This window comes from Chlamydotis macqueenii, chromosome 3 (genome assembly GCF_036417535.1).
Source record: "Chlamydotis macqueenii isolate bChlMac1 chromosome 3, bChlMac1.mat, whole genome shotgun sequence".
NCBI lineage: Eukaryota > Metazoa > Chordata > Aves > Otidiformes > Otididae > Chlamydotis > Chlamydotis macqueenii.
Genome location: NC_141558.1, coordinates 83,749,266 through 83,772,896, shown reverse-complemented (window position 1 = coordinate 83,772,896; position 23,631 = coordinate 83,749,266). Strand labels below are relative to the sequence as shown.

The 23,631-nt window shown below is 50.6% G+C and overlaps 1 protein-coding gene across 1 annotated transcript; it reads left to right on the top strand.

Annotated features, from left to right (window-relative positions):
• The first annotated feature begins 4,899 nt into the window (after window positions 1-4,899).
• On the top strand, window positions 4,900-22,422 carry FOSL2 (FOS like 2, AP-1 transcription factor subunit). The gene is made up of 4 exons (XM_086745110.1): window positions 4,900-5,401; window positions 11,248-11,502; window positions 15,159-15,266; window positions 16,746-22,422. Exons 1-4 carry the CDS (start codon window positions 5,303-5,305, stop codon window positions 17,253-17,255), a joined length of 972 nt encoding a protein of 323 aa, XP_086601236.1. The 5' UTR covers window positions 4,900-5,302; the 3' UTR covers window positions 17,256-22,422.
• Window positions 22,423-23,631: the final 1,209 nt, after the last annotated feature.

The window sequence follows — 23,631 nt, the reverse complement described above, 5'->3', positions numbered from 1 at the left end:
CCACGTCTCACACCTGCTGCTCAGTGGGTTGGGAGGATCTTTGTTCTGGAGCATTTTAAGAGGACTGGAGCTGGTTTGGCTTTGAAGTAGGGTTTGGCTTTGTCGGCGTCTGGGATCTCTGCAGAGCTGACCCTGCACAGAGCCAGCAGGACCTCTGGCTATGGCACTGCATCGCGGCCGTGCCGCAAGCCTGACTGAGCAGCACCAGAGGAGTTTGGTGCCCGTGCTGCCGGGGGCTGCCCTGCTGCTGCCCTGCCCACAACTCAGGCCCTCAGCATCACCCAGCCCTGGTTTTGAAGAGGCAGAGCATCACAGCACCTGGCTTTATCCTGGGCTTTTTTTGGCACCAGTGTTGGGAAAGAGTTAAACAATGTCACCTTGTCACCTGGTAAAAGTAAGAGTGGGAAAATTAGAATAATTTTTTAGATTCTAGAGAGCTGCCAGATCTCACCCCACTGGGAATGCAGGGCCCAGCCAGCTGCGCGCTTGGACACAGGGACAGTCTGGTTGCAGTCACCTGAGATCAAGTGAGGGGGGTGACTCCCTGCCCTAAAGGCTCAGCGTGCTGCTGGAGTGGGGCCCTATGGCCACCACGAGTCCTTCTGAAAACAGTGGGGTTAGCAGCAGGAGAGGGGGCTCCAGGCTCCGACAGGACGCAGGTAGGAAAAGCACTCTGCTTCATGAAAGGTGTTTGCCGAACCACGTCCAGAAGCCCTTTGAAGGAGAAAACCTCCGTTCTCCCTTGGATATGCTGGAGTGCTTAATAAATAACTGTAATTAAGTGTGAGGTGGTAGCTTAAGAGCTCGTTCCCAGAAGTTAACATCAAAACACTTGCTCTTAGCACTTAGGGAGACAGTATGAAAGCAGACTTCTCCCGCAGATGAAAGTCGACTTGTCAGGAAGAGCTGGAGAGCCCTGGAAACGCGTGCGCTGCTGCTTCAGAGAGCTTGGGGAAAAGGTCTCGGGAAGCAACAGCGTTGCTCCTGTATCAGAAGTCCTTTTTAATGAACGATGACCGAGAGACCACCGATTTGGTGGGAGGTGGGAATGAGTTTTAAAACAGGAGACGAGGAATCACGCAGGGAGAAGAGGCGCGTGCCCTTTCCTGGGCTGTCCCGCAGCTCGCCGCGCCCCACCGGTGCAGAGCAGCCACAGTCCCGCTGCCCCCATAGCCGCCCCCCAGCCCGGGGGCTGCCCTGCCCCGCAGCCAGGCCACCCACAGCACGTCTGGTCTCTCTGTCACTGGTGGCCGTGCACGTTTCAGGTGAAGTGATTACTGCAGGCTTCTTCACAGGAAATCTCTAAAGGGTTGTGAAAAAGAAGAGTGAGGATAAAGAGGATCATGGATGCAAGTTTTTTTTAATCACAAATCAATGATTTTGCCCTTGGGTAGGTGGCACAATGTGGGTTGGGTGGTCCTAACTGCAGGCTCTGCCATGCACTTGCCAAGGGCCAAGTCGAAGCCGCTGCTGAGTGCCCTTATTCTCCTCTCCTGCGAAAAGCATTCCCAGGTCCGGGCTGCAGTCTCCTAACTGCTGCCGAAAGCGCGAGGAGCCAAGGTCTCATTTGCCTTACAATGATCTTCTCCTGCCCTGGAACCTGGGCTGGTCTTAATTGGTCTATGGTTCAGGCAAGAACGGACTAAGCAGACGTACATGTTATCTCTTGTTTTTTTGGAAGCAGGGAGCCTATTGCACAATGCAGCTTGGTCTGGATGCGGATTAAAAATGCGTGTGTCTGGGGCACTGCGAGCCAGGCTAGTCTGAGCTACTTTGATACAAAAAAATAAAAAAGTACTACGAAGGGCTGACAGGGAACGAGGTGGCTCCATAGGGCTGATCACTTTTTCCCCCACGGGACATAGCGATCACTTCTGTGTGTCTGAGCCTGGCTTAGCTTGGGGGCGGAGGGGGGGTCAGTTCTCCTAAAACCGTGTATTTACGCTTTTTTCAGCATCACATCCAGGGGTCATGGGTCAGACGCTCGTGGAGGGCAAGGCAGTGCTGGTCCAGCCGTGGGGGGGGATGTTCATCACCTGATGGGAGCCAAGGGTTTGGCCTCAGGTGCACTTTCAGCTTCCTACACTTCTTACAGGGCTTTTAACTTGAGGATTTACAAGTGTCAACTAATTGCATGCACATTAACTGCAGCTGAATGTTAAAACAGCACCTGAGTGTCATTTCAGATGAGCTGTGCCCAGGCTGGCTCTCACGCAGATTCGGCAGGATGGGGTAGATGGGTGCCAAGCTCACCTTGGAATAAGGTTTGAAAACAACGCTCGAAGTGCTTGCACTTGAGCTGAAACATGAGGAGAGAACGTAGTTAAGTTTATTGATCTGCTGAAGGAAAATTATAGAAACAATTCTAGGAGGAGGAATGAGAAACCCCCTCTCTCTTCCTCTCACAAAATGCCTCCACGCCAACACCCCAGCACCCCCCTGTGCTCTCTGCCCCCCTTTTTCTGGCCACCTCTCTTTCCCTGGACTTTCTCATTCCTCTCTGCGTAGTATTGGGGTTTCTACAAGCCCACGAGCCTGATTTAAAAGGTGGCGGAAGCGAGGGCTTGGTCGTCCCGGATGACAGCAGTGGGTCCCAATGCCTGGTAAAGCCCGGGGCCAGCAGCAGCTTCCGCCTGGGGAGAGCAGAGGGAGGGTGACTGGTCAAAACCCAACCCCTTCTGCTAAGCTCCTGTATTACAATGCGGGTTTTTCCCCGTCTTTCCTCATCTCTTAAGGACTGTGGAGCCCGATTCCTCTCACATCTTGAACTGATTCTCTTCCCAGCAGGAAGAAGCACGTGCAGATCATCTGCCTGACGTGCAACCCAAGGGGAAAAAACCACGTCACAGCCGTGCCGCGCCTGCTGAAGCACCTCTCCCCCTCGCTCCTAACGCCATGCGAGTTGGAAGCACGGCTTTATGTTCACAGCCCTGTCCCCACCTCCCCCAAAGATCAGATGCTGCAGCTAATTCGCCAGGAGAATCACAAGCGCCTGGAAAATGAAGGTGCTGAAAACCAAACGGCATCGGCAGGAGCTTTCGTCCCAAATGCCTGGCTCAGTGCTAAAAAAAAAAAAAAAAAAAAAAAAATCAGGTGCTGAAGACTCAGCACACATGGGCTGCTCCATTTCGGAGTTCCTGGAAAGCTCTGGGGTTGAGGGGGGTGCTGCCTCCCCCCCGCCAAGGAGGACGGTGCCAGTGGAGGACAGCCCATTGCTCTCAGATCAGCTCCTGCGGGAAAAGACTTTGCCCACGAGGCAGCTTGAATGGGATTTACAGCTTGAACTTAGATGACTTCTCCGTCCTTACCAGCAAAAAGGAGACGCTAAGGGCTGGGTGAACCCTCCAGGGAGGGTGAAAACTGAATATTTTGGGTTTAAGAGCCAACACTGTGACAATCTGTAAGCTGGCATCCCTGCTGCCTTCGCTGCAGGTCACCCAAGAGGCCACGACCTCTGCGCAGGGGGCTCTGCCCTCGCTGCTTCCGCCACCTCCCAGCCCGGGCTGGTCAGTGACCCCCAAACCCCGCAGCCCCTGGGGCCGGGCTGTCACCCTCCTCCGCCCAGGAGCTTCTGCTGCAGGGCAGCCTGGGGCTGTTACCTGCCCCCCCGGGACACACTCTGCTTTGGGGGCCTGCGGTGCGGCCAGCTCCTGGGAGGAGGGAGGAGGCTACTGAAAAGCTGAAAGTAAGTATAAAAATAAAAGTAAAGAATGAAAATAAGGAAATTAAAAGAAAATAAAGGTAAGAGTAAATAGAAAAGAAAAAGTAAGAAAAAGTAATAAGAAAAATGAAGTAAAAAAGGATAAAAGTTCTGAAAATAAAGAAATATAAATAACAACAAAAAAATTAAAAATAAACATAAAAAACCAAAAGAAAGACTAAAAGAAAAATAACAATAAAAAAGAAAACAATAAAAATAGAATAAATTTTTAAAATAATTTTACAAATTAAAATAAATTTAAAACTAAAATAAAATAAAATAATTAATAAAAATAATTAAATAAAAATAAATACAAATAATAAAAATAAAACCAGGTTAACACTCCTATGAAAACCAGCCCAGTCTAACACTTGGTTTATTGATGCTGTGAAGAAACAGACCCAGCACAGGGGTACACACAGGCACCCCGCTACCAAATCCGGTCTGCGGGGCGAGATCTGCGCCCCATTTCCTAAAAGCCACCCCCCCCCCCCCCCCCCCCCCCCCCCCCCCCCCCCCCAGCCCTAGCGGTGCGCCTGCCCCTTTAAATCCCGGCGGAGCCAGGGAATCCCTCTCGCAGCACGTCATCCGCGCGGCAAGGAAACCCGCGCTCGCGTCGTGCGACGCAAATGACCATTTTTGGCAACGTGCGACAACGGACGCCACCAAGTGGGGCGGGGGGGAGGCGGCGCCTGACGGGAACGCGAAGCCGCACCGCCCCCCCCCCCCCCCCCACCGCTTCGCCCGCCCCGCCCGGACCCGCGGAGCGCGGGTCCGGGCGTGGGCGGGCGAAGCGGTGCCGGGGGGGGGGGGGGGCGGTGCGGCGGAGGCGGTCACCAAGCTCCCCCCCCCCCCCCTTCGGCAGGTGGGAGGCTCCGCGCTGGCAAGGTGGGGCCGGTGCGCCACGGAGTTTGACGTGTGCGAGTGCACATGGTGCGGCGGGGCGGGCGGGCGGATAATAAGCGAGTGCGGAGAGAGCGGGGCGATGCCATTGCTCTGAGTCACCGCCGGTACGCGGGGAGCTTCCCGCTTCGCCCCACCGGGGAAGCGCGGGGCGTGAGACCCGGCTTGAGTCACCCCCCGCGCCGGGGAAAAAAAAAAAAAAAAGGGGGCGGCCGGTGGTTTTGGGGAGGGAGGGGAAAAGAAGGGGGGTGTAGTTGGGGAGGGGGGGGTGGGGGGCGGGCGGAGAACCGCTCCGCCTGCAGCCCCCGGGGCCGCTCCGCCGGCGGGGCGAGTCTCGCCGGGCAGCGCGGGGAGAGGACGTCGGGGCGCTGCCCGCAGCTGCCGGTGCCTGCCTGTGCGCTCGGCTCCGCTCCGCTCCCGCCGAGCCCGCCCGTCCCGTCCCGTCGGCGTTTCCTTGCCGCCTCATCCTCTCGTCTTCTTATTTTTATTTCGTGGGGTTTTTGTTTTTTTTTTTTTCTTTATTTTTCACCCTCTCCAAAGCCTTTTTTGTTTTTCCCCCCTCTCTCCTCGGCCAGCCTCGGGAGGCAGAGAGAGCCGAAGAGGTCGGGAGGGAGAAGGGGGCGGGGAGAGAGCGAGGGAGCGGCGGCTGTCGGTGCGGGAAGGCGGGGACGCGGCTCCCCCCGGGCCCGACCTCGGACCATGTACCAGGACTACCCCGGGAACTTCGACACCTCCTCCAGAGGCAGCAGCGGCTCCCCGGGACACCCCGAGTCCTACTCCAGCGGCGCAGCCCAGCAGGTAGGGTCGGGCTCTCCCCCTCTTCCCACCTCCCCCCAACCCAGGTCCCTCCACGGGGCCGCTGCCAGCGCTCCCGGGACGGGAGTTCACCGCACCGTCCCGCCGCTCTCCTTCCCTCCCTCCCTCTGCCCTGGAGCGGAGTTCGCCTCCGGGGGGTGCCCACTCGGGGCTGTTGACTGTCAGTGAGGAGCACACCACCCCCCCCCCCCCCCCCGGCCCTCCACCTCGCCGGCTGCCCCACCTCGGAAATCGCAGGGGCTCCTGCCGGCAGCTCCGAGGCCGGTAACGCGAATACCCGGGCGCATCTGACTCTTCCTCCTTCCTGCTTTTGTTCCCGCTGGGAGCCTCTGGCTGTCCCCGTCCCCGTTCGCCCCCCCGACCTCGTCCCGTTCGCCGCTCCTTCCCGGACACTCGGGCACGGTCCCGCTCGGCTCACTCCCAAAGTTGGGGCTCTTCCCCGGGACTGGGGGAGGTGTCCCCGGAGTGACTTTCCAGGTGCTGTTGCATCCACCCTAAATCACACAGGGGACGGCCGGAACCCGGTTCTGGCTCTTTCAAGGGGTCTCCCCTCTTCTCACCCCCCTCCCGTCCCGTCCCCCCAAAACTCTGGCTCGGTGGCGGTGACGCTGCTTTTGCCTCTCCCGCCGGGCAGACCCGAAGGCCGCTCCTTTTGGCTTTACCGGCAGCCTCTGGCTGCCCGCGGCTGTTCCCGAGTGGGGTTTTGCAGTGGGAGCGGCTGGATCACCCCCCCCCGCCCCCCCCCCCGCTCCCTCCCGCCACCTTCCCGCTGCCGGACGTCGCTTGGGGAAGGGGAGAGATTTCCCGTGGAAGCGGCGTCAATCCACGGCCCTAGAAGTCCAGTCGGGCGGTCTGAGGTTTTGGGGGTGGTTTTCTTTTTTTTTCTTTCTTTTTTTTTTTTTTTTTTTTCATTTTCCTAAGAAAACATCTCGGAACGGCTTATATGCCTACATCGACCGAATCCACCACTTCTGGGGAAGGCATTACACAATCGGGCCAGTTATACAAACCTGGGTTATTTCATAACTTGTTTACATCAGCTGGCCCAGCCTCACTTTTTTTTTTTAATTTTTCGGAGTTGTCCCCCCCCCCACCCCCTTTCCCGTTCTCTCAATATTATTATTTCTCGTGCGGCGTCTATGAGCGAATTGGCAGCGCGAGCGCATTGCTGTCAAGAAGTCATAGGATCATTAAAAAGGCGAAAAAGAAGAAAAGGAAAAAGAAAAAAAAAAAAAAAGTCCAGTCTTAAACTTTGCCAACCGTACCAGCCCGTGACATTCCTCACATTAAAGAAGTTTTACCAGAAATGACTCGCCCCCGCCGCTCCCCGCCAGCTCCAAACGCACCTCGCTGGTGCCCTCTGCGGGCTGCGCTCCCGCCTTTCCAGGGATTGTCGCTCGGCTCCAAATTATTCCCCCCCTTTTACAGTAAATGCCGGGACAAGGTGGAGGAAGCGGGAAGAGGGGGCTGAGGAGCTGGAAACGCCCGGCAAAAAGCTGCACCCGCCCCCCCACCACCCCGCTCTCCCTTTCCTTCTCTGATTCAGCAGCCGCTTGCTGTGGGAGGTCGCGAAACTCCCGCGCTGCTTCGTATTTCAGCTGTCGAGGTCTGACCAGTAACTGGGTTTTCTTTCCCCTTTTTATTTTCTGGGGCTGCACGTCTCCCCCAGGCAGCTGGTGTGTGCAGCGTTTGATACTGGGGGGCCAGAGCCCAGTCTCTAGGGTTACTATCTGAAAGGGGGCTTCGAGCGGGACGCTGGCTTAGCAAGAACGTAAATGTTTTCTTTAAGAAGCCGTGAGATTTCTCAAGGCCTTGTGCTTCGTCTTTCCCTTGATCCTTACAGATGTTGTAGATTAGGATCAAATGTAAGCGTTGCCTTTACCCTAGCAGTCGGGCTGTTCTGCTGATTCTGGTCTACAGAGATCTGCAGAGTTTTATCGCCACAGAAAATATGCATTGTAGAAATTTTTTTTTAGTGGGTTTTTTTTTCTTTTTCCCAAAGCAAGAAAAGATGCATCAGTCACATGTTTAAGTGGAAACTGTGTCTCTGAGCCAAAACTTTGATGCTTTTTAATTATTTTTCCCATACAACGCAGCGCTGGAACATTCCTCTTTTAAGTTGCGTGTCATGCTATTTTCCTAATCACTAACTTGCCATGTGGTAAACACAGACTTTAATGGGGAAGAGTCTGTGTGCTCTTTCAGACCAGTTGACTTTCCCCTCACGTATCCCAGCACTGTGTCCAGTTTTCCTTCGAGGAGATGTTCCACATGGGACGGCCATCGGGGGCCTTGTGTGTATTACAGGATATGTCCTGTACAACCTGTATTTGATAACTGAGTAGTTGTTACAGATCCTGCGGGTGATTTGGTTGTTGGGTTTGGGTTTTTTCCACGGTCATTGTGTTGTTTTCTAGACCAGTTTCTGGTGCTGCTCAGTGCTTGCAGTCACAGATGGAGCTGAAGGTCCAGAAGGGAGCGGAGGCGCAATGGGGTGCGGTATAGAAACTCCTTGTTAAGATGGAGAAGGGAACCACGGAGCTGCAGCCTGAAATGTTCCCTTGCTGCCCGTGCACCTAAGTTGTGACCTGCTAACGCAGCCTGTCCCTGCCTGTGGCAGGACTCGCTGGAGGCTCCCCTGACTGTGGATTGGGGGAGGCTCCTCTCCAACCCTGTATTTTTAAGGCAGACTTGAGACTGACCTCAGTTCTTGGCACTCTTAATAACAGGACTCTTTCTGTTTGTTGTTTAGTTGTTGGATTTTTTTAATGATACCTTCACCTGCGCGTTGCCTGGGTCAGGAGGAGAGCCGTGGCTTCATGGTTGAGCGTGTGCTGCGTGTGTAGCCCTGCAATCTGGCTATCGCCACATCTTTTCTGTTAGCGCTGTGAATTCCTCGTAGATAAGGAGAACTGAAGGCTGGCAGAGACTTGCTTCCAGGAGCCTCTCCCGGGTCAGGAGAGGAGAGCTGCCAGTGTCCTGGGTGAGGAAATGGCAGGAGGGGGTCTGGAAAGAGGAGAAACAGGGAGGTGTGGGTGAGGCCCGGCAGTGCTGCCGGGCTGGTGGGGGGATTGGAGCTCTCTGAGGGGAGGGAGGAATGAGGAGAGAAAAGTTGAGGCTGCAGTCTGGGACAAGGTCTGGAGCTCCAAAGCGAGGAGGCCGGTGCTCAGAGGGGCTGTGCTCAAAGGGGAGGTGGCGGGAAATTTGGGGCCTGCCACTGAAACCAGCAGCATTCTGGGGATCAGAGCTGATGGCTGCCGGGCAGAGCATGGGGGGCCAGCAGCGTTTTGGCATGGCAAAGCTGATCCAGTGTGGTGTCCTAGCAGGGAAAGTGAGATAATGTGGGGAAAGCCTGACCAGGCAGTGAGCAAATCTTGTAAAACCCAGTGGTAGCCCGAGCGCCCCGTATCTGAAGACTCGTCGCAGCAGCGTGTCCCCTAATTAGTTATCTGGGAAAAATACTGCCTTTGGACAATACAAGATACAGGCTTGGGGAATTTTTATTTTTTTAAAGATATTTCGAGGGATTAGAAAGGAAGCTGGGGACAGAGATGGAGCACGGCACAGGCAGGGACTGCAGTCCCAATGGTCTCTTCCCCAGGTCTGCGCGCAAGCGCCGTGGAGGGATGTGGCTGAACTGAGCAGCTCCCCTTTGCTGTCCATGAGACCTCCACTAGCATTAGAGAAGGGTCCTAGGACAAATACAAGAGGGATTGCAAGTAAAGTAGTCACTTTATCAAGAACTTAGAGCCTGATCTTTGTGTCAGACACTTGTATTTTATGTGGCTGGTTTGGTGGTGAGTCTGACCCTCCCAGCCTCTTACAGGAATTTTTAGCAGGCTGCCATTGAGTGTCTGAGGCTGTAGAAACCTGGCATCTCTGTGAAAGTTCTTTTCTCTGGAACGTAAACGGTGTCTTTGCATAGCAAAGCACCAAAAGATCTCAAAACATTTTGCAGCCATAGCTTTCTAGTGCCTCTGCAGAGAAGAGAAGACTCTTTCTTCCTGCTCTTTGGGTACAGGAGGGATGGTGGTACAGGTGGGTAAAGGTCATGGGAGAAGCCACTTGTGGAGCTAGAAGCAGAACTTGCGTCCCCTGAGCACCTGTGGTTTAACTAGTCTTGACCTTCCTCCCTTCTGCGAGGTTAAGATCCCGTTGCTATGGTTGTGGAGGCACCAAGGCATCCTCTCCAGTGCCATGTGGTCACAAACTATGCTGGGCAGAGCAAAGGAGGGGATTTGCTCCTGTAAATTCCTCTGTGGTGTTGACACTTTGCAGCTCTGGCCCTCTGTAGTTAATTGGGAGAGGTCACAAAGATGGCCTGCGCTCTGAAACGTGAGGTATGCTGAGGCTGTGTGGGACTCGAGCTCCAGGCGGATCTCTGAGGTTCTGGCGGGGCTTTTGCCAAGGTCTCAGTGCTGGTGTCATCCTGGCTGCCTAATTCCCCCACCCGCTTAACACTATTCGCCCCTTCCTTCTCTCATCCTTCTTGCTACATTTTTGAGCTGTCCAAAGCTGTAAGTCGGCACCCGTCGGTATTCAGACTGGATCTTCTGGTCTCCAGGCGTTGGCGGCTGGACTTCTTACGGCTAATACCAGCCCAAAATGCTGTAGCTATCAGAATGTGAAATAGTATTTGCAGTAGCCTTGGTTTAACAAAGCACTTAAGGCGCTTGACTAGGCACACCCTGAAAAGGAAATCTGTGTTGAAGTGCTGTCCCTTATCTGGGACGCTTACCTGAGCTGAGGTCAGGCTGATGCAAGGGCTCTCGCTTCTCCGGGAAGCTGGTTTGTTGACCCAATAATGTGCATTTTTCACGGGATCGCTTCACGGCTTACAAATCAATGGTAGTGATGGCTGCTGGTCCTATGAGCCCTGTCCCTCACACCGTGACTGCTGGAGCAAGGCATGCCTGTCTGTCTGTAAAGCCGAGTCTAACCATCGAAAGCCTCCCGAAGGAGCTCTGCACAGACAAAAGCATTCCTTCTCCCCTGCTTCCCCCTCCGGGGACAAGCGATTGTTTTCCTTGCAGTTTAGTGCCAGCATATTATCCAGATGGATTTACCTCTGTCTGAAACGAGGTGTACATGTATTTTGGAGGAGATCATTACCTGCTGCCTTGGTTTTACTGCTGCCTTGTTTTGTCTAGACAGTGCAGAGAGCTGCAGGGAACTTGTCCGATCTGAATCCTAAGACCTATTTTATAGGCTGCTATTAAAATACATATCCTCGCACGTAACCATCCCGGGGCCGGGTTCCTCGCCCTGTGTGTGTGGCGAGCGCGAAACCACTGAAGGAGAAGCAAGCTGCTGTTCTTGCCCTACCAAACCCTGCGTGGACTGAGCCCAAATTTCAGGGGAATCCTTTGGTAGAAGAAGGCTTTGCTCTGCTTGGTAATGGCAACTCATAACTCAAGTTTCTCTTCCTTTTCTTTAGACAGGCAGAGAAGTGTTTTTCTAGAAACTCCTTAATTCCCCTTTTGCTCCATGCCGGAAGGAGCAGTGGACACATGCGGGAGGTGGCTGGTGTAGGGGATGCTGGGGAGCTCTGGGGAGGATGAGGAAGGGGGCCGGGAGAGGGCAGGGCTGCTCCAGAGAGGAAGCGCCCGAGCCCAGCGCCTTCCTTGGGGGGCTGTGGCGGGCAGGGGCAGCCTGAGATGCTGCAGAGGCATCGGCTGCTGGTGCCTTAGCTTCGGGTGCTGCTTTGATCCTCGCTGGTGCCGCTCCTGAGGGCCTAGCTGGTTTCTGAATAACCACTTATGTTCTGCTTTCATTGATGGTTTCTTCTCTTCTCTCTCTCTCTCTTTCTCCCCTGCCTTTGCTCCTAGAAATTTCGAGTAGATATGCCAGGATCCGGCAGTGCTTTCATCCCTACGATCAACGCCATCACAACTAGCCAAGACCTGCAGTGGATGGTCCAGCCCACCGTCATCACCTCCATGTCGAGCCCTTACTCTCGCTCGCACCCCTACAGCCATCCGCTGCCCCCGCTGTCTTCAGTGGCTGGACACACGGCTCTTCAGCGACCTGGTGTGATCAAAACCATCGGGACCACAGTGGGACGGAGACGAAGAGATGAGCAGGTAACCAGGGCAGGGAGGGTGGCTGGGGGTGCCTCAGAAACAGGCGTACAGAAATTCCTCCCCCGGACCGGTCTCGGGATCTCTCGGCCCCACGGGGGAACACTGAGGTCTGTCCCTTGCGCTGTGCAGGTGCTGGGGTTTCTCGGGGTGACATATGGTGCAAGCCGGAGGGTGATTTTATTGCTGCTTCCTCATCGTACACCGAGACTTACCCAATCTCCATCAAACGCTTCGCACCACTGGGCCGCATTGTGTCTCAGTTTCAAAAGCAGGTGAAACTCTGAAGTCGAGCCCTGGGTTTCAGTTTGAGTGTCTCTGCCACTCCAGGCAGAAGGAAACCTCTGAGCAAGTGGAGGAGCTTTTACGTAGGTCTTTTACTAATCTGACACCCAAATTACATCAGCTGGTGTTTTATATCTGCTCTGTGGCAGCTAGCGCCGCTCCAGTCTCCCTTTTGGGTGATACCACCAGTACCAGCGAGCATTGTGCAGGGCAGCACAGCTTCCCTAGAGCACCTCAACTCTAGTGGCAAGAGCCTTTTGCTCGTCTAGTGTCTAAATCCACCTTCCCACTACAAATGTACAACTGCTTGATCTCTTCACAGTGGTGTGATGGGGATCCCATCAGCAAAGATTTTTCTGCTCCTGACCCAGTGGCACGTTCATAGCTGAGATGGAGTGGCTTGTACCACTGTTGCCCTGTGCTCAGCCTCCTGATAGGACTATCGAGCCAGGATCCCGGATCCCATGCCAGGACAGGGTAGTGAACTAGATGCAGGCATCTCATCTTCCAGAAATCCCTTCAGCCCTGCTAATCTCATCTTAGTATGGAACAGCCTTCTCCAGGGCTGTCTGGTGGATAACTGTCCACAGTGCTAGGCTGATTTATTTAAAAAATAATAAAAAAAAATTTCTCAATAATCTAGATCTCCCTGAATTCTCCCCAAGCAGCAGTTGTGCCGGTTGCTGCTGAGCAGTGTAATGAGCTGGTGCTGCGCACCCTCAGTACACAAGCACACACTCTTGCATGAGGTCTGTTTCTAATAAGACTCACCAGCCCTACTTTTACTTCCACGTCATCTGTTTTGATTCACAGTCTGATTATTTTATGTGGCGTTGCTGTCTGGTTTAGACCTAAGAGGCAGGGAAGGGGTTAAAGCCACTTGTCCAGAGTGAGCAGCACCTCAGTGCCAGGAGCTGGTATGGGTGCACCGAGGACCCGTTTTTGGGAGGAAGGATAGGGCAGCCGTGGTGGTTCGGGTAGGTGCCAGCCCTTTCCACCAGCCGGAGCTACCTCCCGCTTCCCTGCGTGCAGGGCTGGTGTCCAAAGCCAGGGAAGCTCTCACGAGAACTGGGGCAATAATTAGCAACAACTAATTTGTTTGACAAATGCTGCCTCTGTGTTCACAAATTGGCCGTGAAGAGATCACCATATTCTCCGCTTTATTTGTTGTTCAGAGTTATTTGCTGAAGGATGCCTGCCAAGCAATTCCTGGCCTGTGGCTTGTTTGCAAGCCGTTCATTGTGGGTCATTCAAAGCCAAGTCCTTTTGATTAGACACGTGCTAAGGCAGTACCCGGGTGCTTTACCGTGGCTCTTTGGCTCAGGTTTCCACTGTTGGTGCTTTGAACGCTGCATCAGAGTGCCTTTTTGGAAAACATTCTGTAACGCTTTATGAAAAGAGCCTGTTTTGATGACCGTTTCTGCCAGCGAATGCACGTATTGGGCTTGGACAAGCTACAGATAACGCGTACAGCAGGGGCACGAAGAGTGCCAAATCCAACCACTTTCAAACAAATCCAGCAACCACTGACAGAATATTCCATTTTAGACCCAGCACAACATTAAGCACGTCCAGATTAGGGGCTTCAGCCCCGTCTATGAGATTTTTGCAAAGCATAGCCTCTGAGGCAGATAATTTAACAATGACTGAAGGCCCTACAAGGAGAAATTTTGGTCCCAACATATTTCTGTGAGGTCTGTGCTTCCAAAGCATGAAAAGACTCTTGAAAACTGTACGCAGAAGCCCCAGGTCAGCACAGAATGTGTGTGTATGCTTAAAGCTTTACCCTTCTGTGGATACTTGTGTGCAAATACATTATCACCCTGCACATGTACGGGCTGGGAACTGAGCAGGGTAGAGTGGTGCCTGCGGAGGCTCCTTACTGGAGGGAGTATGCCAAAGCCCCCCTCGTCTGCCACCCGGCAGGGTGGAGGTACCCCCACCCCGAGACAGAGTGCTGTGACCTGCTGATGGAAAAACTTTGAGGCCCAAAACCTGTGTCCTGAAGTCCTCGAAGTGCTTGTGTCACTCCATGTGCATCCAGGGGCTCATGCTACGTGCAGGTGAAATCGCAGGCACAGACTGGCTCCCGAAAAAAAGCAGAACTGAGCGAGGGGAATGCCCAGAGGCTGAAGTAAACTCCCCGAAACTGCAAAGATCTAAATTAAGGAAATAAAGCAAACCAAAACAAACCAGAATGAGGTTAGAGTAAAACTAACACTAAAAAGAAAAGATAGTAAAACGGTGAATGTCTCGTTTGTGATTCTGACAGCCCCTGAAGATATTAAAACTGAAAGCTTTTATGAAAAGGTTTTTCTTTCCATTCTCCACCGGCACTACATGAGATCTGGCATGTGCTTTGCAGGGTGCTTGTTTCACTTTTGTTTGCAGTCATCGGGCCAAAGCCTCTGCAGCATACACCGGCTCGGTGAGGCTGACGTGCAGGGCATGAGGTTGGTCTGCAGTGGAGGAGGATGCATGGCCAAGCACGTGCCACGAATCCTCACAGCGGTCTTTTTGCACCAGCTCCTTCACACCATGTGCTGCAGCGGTGAGCCGGCCCACATTGGCCTTGTCCATGTGCTGCTGTACCGACTCCCCGGCCTTGGCACTGGTGCAAGGCTGTCTGCCGCTGCTAGGATTTGTAAAACCTCATCTCAAGCCCCAAAAAGCTAGGCCTGACTTGACTAGATCTTGTGGGCTCCCGCTCATTTCGTCTGGTTTCGCAAGAGTGTCGCTCAATGGGTTTCTATGGAATTGCTCCTGATTTACATCAGTGAGGATGGCAGCTGGCCTCAGGAAGCCCTTGATATCACTGGAGTCTTGCCTGCTGATGCAAGAAGCACAGTGCGTTATCTCGCTGAGTGCTTGAAAATCTGAGGTCAGATTTTTGGGTGGTATAAATCATTGTTGCTTCACGGACTTCATGGGAGCTCTGCTGATTTCCCTGTCTCCCCCTCCACCCCATCCCCGACCTTCAAGCTAACAACTATTTTTGTGTGGGAAGCAGCAGATATTTTCTTTCAAGAAAGAGGCACTTACAACATCGTGCTCTGGTTTTGCTTAATGTACCACCCAAGTTGTGAAACAATCAGAGCATCTTTTATCTGTTTGGCCTTGGTGCAGATTCACTGTCCTCTTACACAATTTTCCCCCTGCTCCCTGCTCCATCTTCTCCTCACCCTTCTGCTAAGACCTAGTGCAGGCAGAGATACTGTGCACTTTCATCTTCTGCTGACATAAGTGAAGAGGGGGAGTGCTCAGCATCCTGCTGGATCAGGCCTTTTTCCTTTGCGTTGCGGTTAAATCCTTGCAAACTTCAAGGAATGCCTTGCTCAGATCTGATTGTGGGTTTTCTTGGCACTTGCCCACAGCTGTCGCCTGAGGAAGAAGAGAAGCGAAGGATCCGGAGAGAGAGGAACAAGCTGGCAGCTGCTAAGTGTCGTAACAGGCGTCGAGAGCTAACAGAGAAACTCCAGGCGGTACGTGCTCTGCATGCATTTCTCCTTTCTTGTTGCCCACCCTTTGGACCAGCTTGCAGGGCATTGCTCTCCCTCCGCTAGCATGTTCGAGGAAGATGCTACAAAACGTGTGCTGCCTTCCCCTTCCGAGGCTGCCTAGTGGCACTGCACCTGCGTCAATGGTGGTGAGGGCTTGGGCCTGGAGCTCAGGAGCTTAAATTTGCCTTGCTGACTGCCCAGAATATCCTAGGTGCTCTCCTGCCTTCTAGCCTCCCAATTAGCACCAGTCTCCTGACTGCTGATATCCCTCTGTAAGTGGAAATAAAGATGTTGTGTGCCTCAAAGGCAGGCTTTAAGGACAAAAGCATTGAGGACGGTAGGATGGTCCAAAAGCAGTAGAAAATGAGGCACATGTTTTGTGTACCTATCAAAGCTACGTCCTTTCAGCTAACTTTTCTTTGGTGGGAATAACTGATTTCCTGCACAAAGAAAGCACTGCAGAGACGTGCAGTCTGGTGCCACAGGGGAGATAACTAGTTAGGCTGGAGAAGGTAGGGATGAGTGCAAGAACCATGGGGTTGGTAAGGGACTGGCTGAAGGGGAGACAAGGATGAAAGAGGCTGAGGGAAGGCTCCAGTGCTTCTGCTGAGGAACCAGCTTGGGGCTGGTTGATTTCCATGATCTTATTAACGAGCACAGCAGTGAAAGCACGCAAGTGAAATGTGCTGCTGACTCAAATTCAGGAGGCATTCTCAGTGTAAGGGAAGCAGGACATCGTATAGGAAGAGTTTAAGGATTGTCATGACTAAAGTCATAGAATTGAGAGGAGCGCAAAGTGGGAGGTCATATGCTGAAGGACTGAGGGTGGATAGTTCTGTGAAATGGTGAGCTCCTCACACAGGAAGGTTACTAATTGCTCACAAGTTGACTACAAGCCATCAGTGTGATGTGACCATGGGAAAGTTAAATGTATTAATCTAAGGATGCATCAAGGGATGATCCAGTAGAGATGAAAGTGTTAGTCCTTTGTGCAAAAGTCAGGCAAGTGTCAGACCTCATCTGGACTACAGAAGAAAAATGGAAACAGGTTAGAGAATGCAGTACGCTACTTCTATCTAAGAAGTGAAAAGAACATGACTTACCTGACACAAAAAAAAATGATAGGAGCAGATCTGAGTCCCCTCTACTAAGATATCTGTCAGGCAGACAGCAAGCGAGAAGATTTAAGTCACAGGCCAAGACAGCGTGGTAGAAGCTGGCCATGAAAAAATTAAGGAGGGCTCATGAGAAGACAGTTTATAACCCTTAGATCAGTGAAGTTTGGGAATAGCCTACTGGTAGACATATGAAACAGAAGATGCTCAGCTGGCAATGACCTACTGCCTGCTTGGCAGGGGTATATCTGCCCATGCTAGATGGGAACTGGATTTGATAGCCATGTACCAGATGAGGAGCAGTGCCAAAGCCTCTGATACTTACTTATTCCCCTTTTGTCTGCAGGAAACTGAAGTGCTGGAGGAGGAGAAGTCAGTGCTGCAAAAGGAGATTGCTGAACTCCAGAAGGAGAAGGAGAAGCTGGAGTTTATGCTGGTGGCACACAGCCCTGTGTGCAAAATCAGCCCTGAGGAACGTCGGAGCCCACCATCCAGCAGCCTCCAGAGCGTTCGGACTGGAGCGAGCGGAGCGGTGGTGGTGAAGCAGGAGCCTGTGGAGGAAGAGATCCCATCTTCCTCTTTGGTCCTTGACAAAGCCCAGAGGTCTGTCATTAAGCCCATCAGCATTGCTGGAGGTTATTATGGGGAGGAGGCACTCAACACCCCCATTGTGGTGACCTCAACACCAGCCATCACTCCTGGCTCCTCCAACTTGGTGTTCACCTACCCCAACGTATTGGATCAGGAGTCTCCTCTCTCCCCATCTGAGTCCTGCTCCAAAGCTCACCGGAGGAGCAGCAGCAGCGGTGACCAGTCCTCGGATTCCTTGAACTCTCCCACCTTGTTGGCGTTGTAATTCCTCTGCGGCCCCCCATTTTGCCAGTGTGTTACATCCCCCCCCAGCATCATGGGGGGAGCCCCCCTCCATGGGATTAGAGACAGGCACAGGATCTTTCAAGCACAAGGGCAGCAAGAACAAGGATGGGGAAGTGTTGCAGCTCCAGGAAGGAGAGTGAGGACCAACGTCAGCTCCCTGGATGCAGGAAATGGCAAGGGTGGGACTGACGCGCCAGGACTGTTTGGAGAGGATGATGTCCCCTCTGTAGGGACTGCCTATGGAAACCTCTTCACAGCCACAGTGGACTTGGGGAGCGCTCCTGGCCAGGACTGAAGGCGAGCTGCAGACAGTTGCTAGTCGTCCCTTTCCTTTGTGAATTGATCTGATCGGTTGTGCTCTGTACTTAGATTGTTCTGGTTAGTTGATCTTACAACTTCTCTCTTTCCCTCTCTCTCTCTCTCTCTCTCCCTGCCTATCATTTCCAATGTTGTCAATCCCATGACATTTCATCCAGTTGCTCTGAACTCTAAAGGCTTGTTAGGATATTTCCTCTTGGGACAGGCTGTGGGAAACACGTAGGGTTGCCCAGGCAGGAGGGAGATGGCTGGGAGGTCTGTGGGAGGGAGAACTGAGAGGAGCTCGAGGGCTCAGCAGCAAGAGCAGAGCTTTTAACTCTGGCCTGGAGCACAGACAGAGTGAACAGAGACAGCGGGAGGCTCATGCGGAAGCCTTTCTTTTTAAAAATACAGATATATTTATCTCCTTGGGCTCCTCAAAAAACAAGTTAGCATCTCAGGGCCAAAGCAGCATCAGAAAAGCTGCTGGGCTGGCACTTACCAATGTCTTTGGCAGGGTTTTACCCCAGTTTGGTGGATATCATATCTGCTGCTTGTTGTTTACTTTTCCTGGGCTGCCCGCTGTCTAGGGACTATTGCATCTTCCTCCCCATCAGGGCTCCTGACTCAGAGGCTGATCTCTTCCTGTTAGCAAATCCTCCCCTCCCCTTGGCCATATTTACAGAACATGCTACTGAAAAAGAGGTGGCACCACGTGCCTATAATCTAGGATGGAGCCTAGCAGTGGGTGAAATTAGCTATCTGTCTCCTTGCTGACTTTTTCTTGTCAAAAAACAAAGCATCCACCAGTTGAAAGTAGCGGGTGTTGTTTGCTTAGAGATTCCCAGTTTCCGAGGTTGAGGGGGAAGGCACTGGTCCAACCTCCAGCACAGCACAGGCCACAAGGCACTCCTGACCAGGCAGGAGTGTCATGGTTGAAGTGATGACCTGTTTGAACTAGAACAGAGCTTCTGATAACCTCTGATTACAAATGACAAATTGACAGTAGAGGAAAATCAATTACCATTACTTGCACCTCGATCTTTGCCCTCTGGTTTTCTTTTGCATTGTAATTGATCTGGTTTTGTTGGGGTTGATTGGCCTGAGGACAAAAAACAAATCAGAGGGCTCTTCCCGTAGCCCTAGGTCCTTGTCTTCTCCAACCTGTGGGCTTGGCTGCTACTACTAAGTGCTCACAGAGGGCACAAGCTCTCCGGCACTGATGTTCACTACTGAAAACAGTAATGTGCGTAACGCTTGGAGCCAAGCTCAATTCCTGTTGATGTCAAGGCACTGACAAACCATGACCATGTGTGTAATAGGACTACCCAGCTCGCCAGCTAAGCCTTTTAGGGGACAGCTCTTTGGTCTTGCCTGTTGAAGCTGTGGTGGCAGCTATTTATTTTGGTCTGAGATCTTCTTGTTATTTTGTATTTTCTTTTAATCAACTGAAACCAGAGTATTTCTTGGTCAGGCTGGACCTGGAGAAATGCAATATGCGATTATAGGGCCCGTTCTGTGAGATGCTAAACTGCTGCGGTCCCCACCAACTCCACTGGGAATTAATAGGGTCCAGTCTTGTGGAACTGGACCTTACTCAGCAGGGCTGATTTCCCTCAAACCCTGGCCATTGCCCGTTCCTTGAATCATTTCAAAGGGACACTACTTTGGCTCTAAAAGGAGGCTTTGCTTTTTTATTATTATTATTACTATTATTTTTAAACCCAGGTATTTACCAAACCTGCCAAAAATAGAAAGATGAGTGGTCTTTTTGCTTTGTAAAGCTGATTGTGATTTTTACTGCTTAAACACTTCCATCGTTATACTGGTGCTAGAGGTTTCAAATTAAGCTTACACAATAAGTAAAATTGATAAAGGAGTTCTCTTGTCCTCACATGAACATCAAAACTTCATTTTTAACAAAGGAGACCTTAAACTTCCCATAGTTAGCACAGAGGATCCCGATTTTGTAGGGTTTTATGTAGATGCTATCACTTTAGATGAAACTGCTGCTTCTCTAACTGTCTCCATTTTGCCAGATGCTTGTTTGGGTCAGTCCGGATTGAGAATCTAAAACTGTTCAATAAGATGTCTCTGCATGTCTTTTCCACTCATTTTTGGGCAGAATGCAACATTGACAAGTGGTAAATCCTAAAGTGATGCAGCTACTTTTGAGGCCAGCTGATCAGGATCGCTGTCTCCCAGGAGATGAGGAGCATTCCTATGAGGGGTTTCAGGAGGTCAGGTGCCTCATTGAACTCGAGTGATACTTACTCCTTGTGGAACAACAAAAGCCTACCTTTGCTTCTGCTCACTGAATCATTGCCAAAAGGAGCTGCAGCTGGCCCTTGCCTGCTGCCTTGTCATCAACCTTCTCAGAGACAGGACAGGATGGTCCCCTTTCCTGACCTGTGATACTGACGGGAGCCATGTGAAACTGCCCAGAAAAGAGGATTATTTTCTACTATCTGGAAAAAGCTCGTTTTGTCCCTTATACCTCTCAGATGATATTTTGTTGGGGTTGCTGGTCTCCTGTCTTCTGTATTTTGTGGATCAGCCTTACCTTTGTTGAGTTTCTGCCAGACAGGTACAGCTTGAGTTCTGCTGCTGGTTTGGTCTGGCCCTGCCACCTTCTTTTCAGGTTTACTGGTGTGTGTTTTGGGAATTGACTGTCTTCCCCATCCCCAAACCAGTATTTTCCATGAGTACCTTCCCTGCCGATTCCTAAATATACAGTGTCTCCAAGTTCTGCATGTTGTGAGGATGTGGGAGCTGTTATAACTAGTGTCTGACCAAGACATGTTGAAGTCAGCAGAAAAAGGCCCAGGGAATTTCAGCTGGTTTGGGTCAACCCTCTAATGACTGGCCCCATGAAGCCTCTAATAACATCTTAAATTAATCAATGCCAAACTGTGAGGAGCAGTAGCAGCTGCATTGAAGGAAACATTCAGCTTCCAGGTGATGTTTGCCATTCCGGTTTTGCCCTCATTCCTCCTTCCCAGTTGTGGTATTGCCTTCATCCATTCCTTTCTCGTAGATGTGGAGTCTGGGTAAGTTTCAAACTGTTGGTGGTGTGATGGGATTTGGGACCAACATGCTGGGGACAGTAGCTCTCTGTTGTGTTTTTGTAATTATTATTTAAATGATCTATTTAGTTCATCTGAACCTTTAATTTTGCTGCTTACTGTATGTAGGATCCACCTGGCCTTCATCCTAAATGAAAAGAAAAAACAAAATGAAAACAAACCTAAGACGCCCCCCTCCTTCCTGGTATCTTATTATTTATTGGCAGGCAGCCGTCTTGTGCCTGCTCCAGCAGATCTGCCCGCCATTAATTTAGCATCCTCCCAACTCACATTCCTGGTGTTTGGTTGTTGCTTCCTTTTTTTTTTCCCTTCCTCCATTCTAAAACAGACTTCTGAAATGTAAGAAATCTTATTATTATGACACTTAAAAGTTAATTTTCATTAGGAAGGCCAAGTCAAACATTTTAAAAGGTGGGGGGAACAATCTACATTTTATTTCTTATTTATTTATCATGTTTACATCTTTTTTTTTCTGTTCAAGACTTGGATATAATAAAGAAAGCATTAAAATACTCCAATCTTCTTCTTTTTTTAGGCTAATAATTTTTTTTTTCAATTCTTTAAATAAAAGATTCTGGGTTTTGTTGTTGTCTGTACAAAATGTAAAAAGAGATGTGTTTCTAAAGATGCATTATCATTCCTCTGTGAACAGTAGGTGGAGTTGAGGACAGATCTCAGAATACAAGATAATAATAAAATCCCATCCTGTTTTACTTAATTGTTCCCCTCCTATCCTGTATGATTAAAGGGTTATTCCACTTTCTTGTTTGTGGTTACTTGATATTAAAACCATATTAAAATGTGTAGAAAATAGGTATCCAGTTGTTTTTGCTCAGTGAGAGGATAAAATGTTGTATATATCTTGATATACTGTGTAGTTCCAAGTAACATCAATAAGGGATAGTGCATCTTTATTAGAGCGATAAGTTACTAGTGTCACTAAAGTCTACTTTAAGATCCTCAGATACAGAAAGGGCCTGATTCTGATTCCACTCTCCTGGCAGCAAATTGAAAGCGTCAGTAGCGTTTTGCTGCTGCAACATGGGTGTCTGAGGTAGAATAAAGCCTCAGTGATTAAAGGGTGACCATGAGGATTACTGAAGGTTTGGGGGCACCATTATCTTTTTTTTTTTTTTCCTTGAAAGTTTCCGATCATGGTTTTTCTTTTTTTTTTTTTTTTCTCCGGTGGAATGGTTTCTGCCAAGGAGGTTCTTAAAGGTGACTGCTGAATTGGGACCCTTCTTTGCTTGTAGTGATCTTGATATCGTTCTTGCAGTCCCAGAGGATCTCAGCTCTGAGGCGTTCTCTCTGGTGTAGTCTCTCTTCTGTTCTTGTTATTTTACTGTAATACAGGCCTACAGTATTTGCACTAAACCAAAAAGCTTGTTAGAGAAAGCTTGCTGCTATGAAAGAAAGAACATATTAAAATGGTTTTGCTTTTACAATTTTAACTGAGTAGCATTTTGTAGAATAAAATCAATTTAGACTGAAAAGAAAAAATGACTTTTCTTTTTTCCTCTGCACCTTCCCCCACCCATACTCCTTTCTTTTCCTCGGTGGTGTGATGTTCCCCTCCTTCTGCTTTGGTGCTCAGTTGTAATGATTGGCTGTATTGTTGACTATGCTGCTGAGAGTTATGACACTTGTAAATCTTGTTTTAATGACATTGTGGACACTCTTTTGTATAGCAAGAGCTAACTAGAGTTCTTCTCTCTCTGTTAATTGAAGTCATTAAAAAGCTCCCTTTGCCATGAACAATTAAAAGCTCGCATGTTGCTTCAATGTGAACAAATGGGTACAGCATTGCCAGGTGCTCGGCTGTAGCCCATTTCAGGACCTCTTTCATTAGAGCACCTGCAATCCAGACAGCTGTTAGCTGCAACAATGGTAAATGGGGCAGAGGCTAGCAGAGCAGACCACCTGGGCTAAAAGGCAAATAACGCATTAATCCTTTCATCTTGGCTTCAAAAGGAAAGGGATAGAGCTAGAAAATGCATGCTGAGATGCTGAGGTGACTTTGTTTCCTTCTTTTTTAAATCCACCTCCTCAGCCAGAAGGACTGAAAGCTTCTGCTCTGGAAATGTGGGGTGGAGAACATGGTTGCTTCACTGGCAATAAGAAGGAGGTGAAGATGGGATTCCCTTGCTCACCTGGGAAAAGTTGCAGTCCCTGAACTGGAAGGAACCCAGACGTGTTAGGAGTGGAGGATGTAATATTTGAGTTTAAAAAAAGAACAAACTACAAACGGTGGTGTAGAGGAGATGTTAGGTGAGTCATGGCTAGTCACGCTAGAGCCAGGCCAAGCTGCTCCTTACTCATGGGTTCCTTAGGAGTAATGTCTGCTTTGGCTTCCTGCTAGTTCCTGTCCCTCTCTCTCTCTGTCTTTTAAATTTTTTTTCTGCTCCCTTCTTTTTAAAAATTTTTTTAACACCCTTCCCCATAGGGAAGGAGATAAAAGATGTTGAAGTAAGTTATGTGGCTGGTGTATGAAAATATTTATGAAGTCATAGGGCATGCTGAAGGTATCAGTCACCAGGATGGGGAATACATGCACATGCCTGTGTGAAGTGAGCTCAGCAGTCAGGAATCCATACTGTAGGAAAGCTGACATGAAGTCCATATAGGACGATCGGGGCAGAGAACCGGTGCCAGCCCTATGGTGCCCCACGGGGTCAAGGATGGCTCAGGAGGTGAGGGAGAGCCTTTGGGAGGCTTTTTCTAAATGTGCTCGTCCTGGTGAGGCTAAAGAAAAAAGTAGTTATTCTGAGGAGCAAGGAAATTATAAGCAAATATGTCAAAGGACCCAAGAGCATCGTCTCTTAATATCTATCTTCACAGGGCCTCGGGCGTGGGGGAGTCCCCATTTGATCTCCTACTGCACACAAGCTTTCTCTAAGGGGAGTGCCTCCAGGATTTCCTGCCTCATGAAGGGCTTTCCCGTTACGCCAGTGCACAGAGGCATCCAGCCACAAC

Bases quoted from the DNA above. Each gene is read 5' to 3' on its own strand.
- FOSL2 (XM_086745110.1), top strand. From the start codon at position 5,303: ATGTACCAGGACTACCCCGGGAACTTCGACACCTCCTCCAGAGGCAGC. The intron at 11,503-15,158 runs GTAACCAGGGCA...ACTTGCCCACAG, and splicing joins GGAGACGAAGAGATGAGCAG to CTGTCGCCTGAGGAAGAAGA. The intron at 15,267-16,745 runs GTACGTGCTCTG...TTTTGTCTGCAG, and splicing joins TAACAGAGAAACTCCAGGCG to GAAACTGAAGTGCTGGAGGA.